Source organism: Oncorhynchus nerka, linkage group LG15 (genome assembly GCF_034236695.1).
Source record: "Oncorhynchus nerka isolate Pitt River linkage group LG15, Oner_Uvic_2.0, whole genome shotgun sequence".
Taxonomy (NCBI): domain Eukaryota; kingdom Metazoa; phylum Chordata; class Actinopteri; order Salmoniformes; family Salmonidae; genus Oncorhynchus; species Oncorhynchus nerka.
This window is the reverse complement of record NC_088410.1, coordinates 1,820,593-1,828,886: the sequence shown is the minus strand read 5'-3', so window position 1 is coordinate 1,828,886 and position 8,294 is coordinate 1,820,593. Positions and strand designations below refer to the sequence as shown.

Here is an 8,294-nt window from a genome sequence, read left to right as displayed (position 1 = left end):
TCGACTGAGGGACCTTACAGATAATTGTATGTGTGGGGTACAGAGATGTTTATTATTGTATAAACTACCTGTCAAACGTTTTAGAACATCATTCAAGGTTTTCTCTTTATTTAAAAATATATTTTCACATTGTAGAATAATAGTGAAACATCAAAACTATGAAATAACAGGAAAATACATAGTGTAGTTAGCGTAATTGCGAATCATGTAGTAAATCTCTTTTAAAAGGATCGGACCCTTTAAAAAAAAAAAAAAAAATGACATAACCAAATCTAACTGTCTATAGCTCAGGAACTGAAGCAGGGATATGCATATTATTGATGTTTCATTTGAAAACACTTTGAAGTTTGAGGAAAATGAATGTAGGAGAATATAACACATTAGATCTAGTAAAGATCATTTTAAATTTTAAAAAAATTCATTTGTACCATTAGTCTTTGAAATGCAGAAAGGCCATAATGTATTATTCCAGCTTCAGGCACAATTTCGACTTTGGCCACTAGATGGCAGCACTGCATGCGTTATAAGATTTTTAGACTGATCAATGAGCCATTGCATATCTATTAAAATGTTGTGTATCAGGACAACCCAAATGTGCCTAATTGTTTTTTTCAATAATTTTCAAGTTCATAACTAGCACTTTTCCTCAAACAATAGCATGGTATTATTTCACTGTAATAGCGACTGTAAATTGGACAGTGCAGTTAGATTAACAAGAATGACTTTTCTACCAATATCAGACATGTCTATGTCCTGGGAAATGTTGTTACTTACAACCTCAGGCTAATCACATTAGCCTCGTTAGCTCAACCGTCTTGGACACCGATCCTGAAGTTAAACAAATCAGAATATATTTTTATATTTGAGATTCTTCAAACCAACCTTTGCCTTGATGACAGCTTTTGCACACTCTTGGCATTCTCTCAAATCCAACCACGAGGTAGTCACTGGAATGCATTACAATTAATAGGTGTGCCTTGTTAAAAGTTCATATGTGGAATTTATTTCCTTCTTAATGTTTTTTTGAGCCAGTCAGTTATGTTGTAGGGGTGGAATACAGAAATGAGCTCTATTTGGTAAAACACCAAGTCCGTATTATGGCAAGAACAGCTCAAATAAGCAAGAAAAAACGACAGTCCAATTATTATTTTGAAGACATGAAGGTCAGTCAATAAGGACAATTTCAAGAACTTTGAAAGTTTCTTCAGAGTGCAGTTGCAAAAACTATCAAGCACTATGATGAAACTGGCTCTCATGAGACCCGACACAGGAAAGGAAGGCCAAGAGTTACCTCTTGCTGCAGAGGAGAAGTTCGTTAGAATTACCAGCATATTTGTACTCCTGAACTTATTTAGGCTTGACATAACAAACACTTATTGACTCAACACATTTAAGCATTTCATTTTTCGTTGGTTAAATATTTTGAAAAACATGATTCCACTTTGACATTATGTAGTTGGGTTTGTAGGTCAGTGACCTAAAAAAATCTTAATTATAAATTCAGACTGTAACAAACGTGTAAAAAGCCAAAGGGGGTGTGAATCCATTCTGAAGGTACTGTCTACAGTTACATTATCCCCACTACAACACATATCTGTGATATTCCAGTATTCCTATATCCATAATGTACCAACATTATCACACCCTTAACACAACATTATCACATCCTTAATAACAACACTATCACACCATTATCAAGCACTTAACACAACACATCCTCACACCATTATCACACCCAACATAACACAACATCTCACACCATTATCACATCCTTAACACAACACTATCACATCATTAACACACCATTACCTTAACACACCCATCTCAATATCAATTAGCATTATCACATTACCTTAACACACACCATTATCACAGCCTTAACACACCATTATTACGGTCTTAACACACCATTATCACATCCTTAACACACCATTACCACAACCTTTAACACACCATTATCACAGCACACCATTAATCACACCATTATCACATCCTTAACACACCATTATTACGGTCTTAACACGACATTCGCAGCATTAATACACCATTGCCTTGGCTTAAAACATTATCACATCCTAACCCGTATCACATCATTAATAGTCTTAACCTCGTTATCACAACATGATCACAGCATTATTACGGTCTGAACACAACATGATCAACAACATTACCATTGACTTGTACCTGATGATATCACTGGTTGCTTTAACACATCCATCATGGTGGTGTAGGAAACACCATTATCACATGGAAAGCTATTATCACACCCTTAACAACAAAGACAGCTCTAACACATCTATTATCACATCTGCTTTAACACCATTCATAACTGAGACTGACGGGTACTGAACCATTCATCCTGAGACTGACCATTATACTGAACCATTCATCCTGAGACTGCCGGGTACTGAACTACAAACATTATTTCATACTGAGACTGATAATTGGTGCTACCATCCATCCTGAGACTGACCTGGTACTGAACCATTCATCCTGAGAGAAGAACAAAGAGAGAACACATTCTATGAGACTGACCGGGTTGAACCATTCATACTGAGACTGACCGGCATTGAACCATTCATACTGAGACTGACCGGGTACTGAACCATTTTATCCTGAGACTGACCTGGTACTGAAATTCATCCTGAGACTGATCGGGTACTGAACCATTCATCCTGAGACTGACCGGGTACTGAACCATTCCCATCCTGGGGCCCGACCGAATTTGCTGAACCATTCATACTGAGACTGACCTGGTACTGAACCATTTATCCTGAGACTGACCGGGTACTGAACCATTCATCCTGAGACTGACCGGGTACTGAACCATTCATCCTGAGACTGACTGGGTACTGAACCATTCATCCTGAGACTGACCGGGTACTGAACCATTCATCTATAAGACTGACCGGGTACTGAACCATTCATACTGAGACTGACTGCATACTGAACCATTCATACTGAGACTGAACCATTCATAATGAGACTGACCCGGTACTGAACCATTCATACTGAGACTGACCGGGTACTGAACCATTCATACTGAGACTGACCTGGTACTGAACCATTCATAATGAGACCTGCCGCCCCTACTCTAACCACTAGTCTACCTGAGATCCCTACACTCTAACATTCTAGACTACCTGGACCGGTACACTCTAACCACTAGACTACCTGCCGCCACGAACCACTTCATACTGAGACCCTACACTCTAACCACTAGATCCTGGAGACCCTACCTCCCTAACCACTAGTCACCTGAGACTGACCGGGTCTAACCACTCACTACCTGAGATACACTCTAACCACTAGACTAGATTGCCGGTACACTCCTAACCACTAGTATTGAGACTGGACCGGTACATTTAACCACTACTGAGACTATCTGCTCCCCTACCATCTAACAACTGAGACTACCTTCCGCCCCCTACACTCTAACCACTACTCTAGACTGACTCCCCTACACTGAACCAGTCTTCCTGAGACTGACCGGCCCTACCTCCTAACCACTACTCTATAAGACTGACCCCTACCTCCTAACAACTAGACTGACCTGCCGCCCCCTACACTCTAACCACTACTCTATCTGCTCCGGTACCTAACACTCTAACCACTAGACTACCTGCCGCCTACACTTTAACCACGAGTCTACCCCAGGTAGAACTAGGGGGTTGGTGACTCAGACTGACAGAGCGTCATCCTAACCACTCATCCAGGCTCTCCCCTCTCCTGTTAACTATTACTGTGTGACTGACTGTGTGTAGTTGGAACTAGTGTGTGTGTGTGACTGGACCGTGTGTGTGTGTGTGTGCATGTGAGACTGTGTGTGTGTGGTTTATCCTGGAGACTGGACCTGTGTGTGGAACCATGTGTGTGTGTGTGTGACCGTGTGTGCTGAACCATTCATACCAGAGACTGTTCTCTGGATACTAGATGTAATATGTCAGGAATCAGACCATGCCGCACCAACCTCACACACACAGATGAGAATAACACACACACTCCACCAAACACACTACTGCCTTACCTGCCCTCCTACACTCTAACCACTAGGCTTATTCAAGTCTGCCCTTACACTGCTAACCACTAGACGACTGTCGCCTGCCTGCACTGCCTGCCACCAGACCACCTGCCGCACGCACACTCACACACACACTTCATCACACACACACAGAGTCACGTGTCTTACGGACCAGTCTGCTATTCCAGCGTCCTTCATTGCAGCACCCACGTCAGTCCGGTACATGTTGAACATCTGCATACTTCACCGAGACCAGGATACTACCTATATATGTCTAGAGACAGACTAGGTACATATTGACCAGGATACTACCTATATATGTCTAGAGGGTTCACCGAGACCAGGATAACCTAGACTAGAGACAGAGAGAGTACATGTTAACCAGCTAGTCTACCCCAGGACTAGAGTCAGGGGTACATGTTGACCAGGATACAGTCTAGAGACAGAGAGGTACATTTGACCAGGATACTACCTATCCTGTCTAGAGACTTACATGTTATTGTTACTACCTATATATGACCAGTAGACAGAGGGATACATGTTGACCAGGATACTACCTATATATATGTCTAGAGACAGAGAGGTACATGTTGACAGGATACTACCTATATATGTCTAGAGACAGAGAGATACATTTGACTGGATACTACCTATATATGTCTAGAATAACAGCAATACAACACCAGGATACTACCTATATATGACTAGAGACAGAGAGATACATATTGACCAGGATACTACCTATATACTCACTAGACTTCACTGAGACCAGATACTACCTATATATGACTAGACTTCACCAGACCACCACTACCTATACCATGTCTAAGACCACCAGACACCACCACCACCTATTGACTACTGACTAGACTTCACTGAGACCAGACACACACATATATGACTACAGACAAGAGAGATACATGGTTGTATGGAGGATACTACCTATATATGTCTGGGACAGAGGTACATGTTGACCAGGATACTACCTATATATGTCTAAGACTTATAGGGGTTCACCGTTGACCAGGATACTACCTATATATGACTAGAGACAGAGGATACATGTTGACCAGGATACTACCTATATATGACTAGAGACAGAGGGATACATATTGACCAGGATACTACCTATATATGACTAGAGACAGAGAGGTACATGTTGACCAGGATACTACCTATATATGTCTAGAGACAGAGAGGTACATGTTGACCAGGATACTACCTATATATGTCTAGAGACAGAGAGATACATGTTGACCAGGATACTACCTATATATGTCTAGAGACAGAGAGATACATGTTGACCAGGATACTACCTATATATGACTAGAGGGTCATGTTGAGACCAGGATACTACCTATATATGTCTAGAGACAGAGAGGTTCATGTTGACCAGGATACTACCTATATATGACTAGAGACAGAGAGATACATGTTGACCAGGATACTACCTATATATGTCTAGAGGGTTCACCGAGACCAGGATACTACCTATATATGACTAGAGACAGAGAGATACATGTTGACCAGGATACTACCTATATATGACTAGAGGGTTCACCGAGACCAGGATACTACCTATATATGTCTAGAGACAGAGAGGTACATGTTGACCAGGATACTACCTATATATGTCTAGAGACAGAGAGATACATGTTGACCAGGATACTACCTATATATGACTAGAGGGTTCATCGAGACCAGGATACTACCTATATATGACTAGAGACAGAGAGGTACATGTTGACCAGGATACTACCTATATATGTCTAGAGGGTTCACTGAGACCAGGATACTACCTATATATGACTAGAGACAGAGAGATACATGTTGACCAGGATACTACCTATATATGTCTAGAGACAGAGAGGTACATGTTGACCAGGATACTACCTATATATGTCTAGAGACAGAGAGGTACATGTTGACCAGGATACTACCTATATATGACTAGAGGGTTCACTGAGACCAGGATACTACCTATATATGTCTAGAGGGTTCACCGAGACCAGGATACTACCTATATATGTCTAGAGACAGAGAGATACATGTTGACCAGGATACTACCTATATATGTCTACAAAGCCTACCATCAGTAACACACTACGCCGCCAGGGACTCAAATCCTGCAGTGCCAGACGTGTCCCCCTGCTTAAGCCAGTACATGTCCAGGCTCGTCTGAATTGTGCTAGAGAGCATTTGGATGATCCAGAAGAAGATTGGGAGAATGTCATATGGTCAGATGAAACCAAAATATAACTTTTTGGTAAAAACTCAACTCGCCGTGTTTGAAGGACAAAGAATGCTGAGTTGCATCCAAAGAACACCATACCTACTGTGAAGCATGGGGGTGGAAACATCATGCTTTGGGGCTGTTTTTCTGCAAAGGGACCAGGACGACTGATCCGTGTAAAGGAAAGAATGAATGGGGCCATGTATCGTGAGATTTTGAGTGAAAACCTCCTTCCATCAGCAAGGGCATTGAAGATGAAACGTGGCTGGGTCTTTCAGCATGACAATGATCCCAAACACACCGCTGGGCAACGAAGGAGTGGCTTCGAAAGAAGCAATTCAAGGTCCTGGAGTGGCCTAGCCAGTCTCCAGATCTCAAACCCATAGAAAATCTTTGGAGGGAGTTGAAAGTCCGTGTTGCCCAGCTACAGCCCCAAAACATCACTACTCTAGAGGAGATCTGCATGGAGGAATGGGCCAAAATACCAGCAACAGTGTGTGAAAACCTTGATAAGACTTACAGAAAACGTTTGACCTCTGTCATTGCCAACAAAGGGTATATAACAATATATTGAGATAAACTTTTGTTATTGACCAAAATACTTATTTTCCACCATAATTTGCAAATAAATTCATTAAAAATCCTACAATGTGATTTTCTGGATTTTTCTTTCTCATTTTGTCTGTCATAGTTGAAGTGTACCTATGCTGAAAATTACAGGCCTCTCTCATCTTTTTAAGTGGGAGAACTTGCACAATTGGTGGCTGACTAAATACTGTTTTGCATATTATTTATTTATTTATTTATTTATTTGACTAATGATGTTCAACTATAAGCTCCTAAATGTTTATAATGACAGTACGAGAGTATATGAGTGAGTACAATGTACGAGTTGAGTTCTTACATATACGAGTTCCTGGTCGTAACGCTTCTTCAGGTTCATCAGCACTGTGGTCTCATTCAGCTCCCTGCAAAACACACAGGAAGTAGTCACAGGCACACCGGAAACAGTTATAGACACACAGGAAGTAGTCACAGACACACCGGAAACAGTTATAGACACACAGGAAGTAGTCACAGGCACACCGGAAACAGTTATAGACACACAGGAAGTAGTTACTGACACACGGGAAACAGGAACTGATCCATCGGAAGTAGTTACAGACACACAGGAAACAGTTATAGACACACAGGAAGTAGTCACAGGCACACCGGAAACAGTTATAGACACACAGGAAGTAGTCACAGGCACACAGGAAACAGTTATAGACACACAGGAAGTAGTCACAGGCACACCGGAAACAGTTATAGACACACAGGAAGTAGTCACAGGCACACCGGAAACAGTTATAGACACACAGGAAGTAGTTACTGACACACAGGAAGTAGTCACAGGCACACCGGAAACAGTTATAGACACACAGGAAGTAGTCACAGGCACACCGGAAACAGTTATATACACACAGGAAGTAGTCACAGGCACACCGGAAACAGTTATATACACACAGGAAGTAGTCACAGGCACACCGGAAACAGTTATAGACACACAGGAAGTAGTTACTGACACACAGGAAGTAGTCACAGGCACACCGGAAACAGTTATAGACACACAGGAAGTAGTCACAGGCACACCGGAAACAGTTATAGACACACAGGAAGTAGTCACAGGCACACCGGAAACAGTTACTGACACACAGGAAACAGGAACTGATCCACCGGAAGTAGTTACAGACACACAGGAAGTAGTGACTGGCCCACATAACGTAGTCACCGACACACAGGAAGATGTTACTGACAGACAGGAAACAGTAACTGACACACCATAAGTAATTACTGACACACAGGCAGCGGTTACTGACACACAAGATGTACTGACACACATGTAATTACTGACATACCGGAAGTAGTTACTGACACACAGGAAGTAGTCACTGATATGCAGGAAGTAGTTGCTGACACACAGGAAGTAATTACTGACACACAGGTAGCGGTTACTGACACACAAGATGTACTGACACACATGTAATTACTGACATACCG

The 8,294-nt window shown here is 41.8% G+C and overlaps 1 protein-coding gene across 1 annotated transcript in view; it reads right to left on the bottom strand.

Moving 5' to 3' along the window:
- The window catches only part of LOC135560297 (uncharacterized), a 26,161-nt gene extending 18,147 nt beyond the window's left edge, over positions 1–8,014 (bottom strand). The window contains exons 1-2 of the mRNA XM_065002153.1: positions 7,299–8,014; positions 7,159–7,222 (exon numbers count right to left, since the gene is read on the bottom strand). Coding sequence (XP_064858225.1) covers positions 7,159–7,222; positions 7,299–8,014 — 780 coding nt within the window. The remainder of the gene's footprint in view (positions 1–7,158; positions 7,223–7,298) is intronic.
- Between the last annotated feature and the right edge of the window lie 280 nt (positions 8,015–8,294).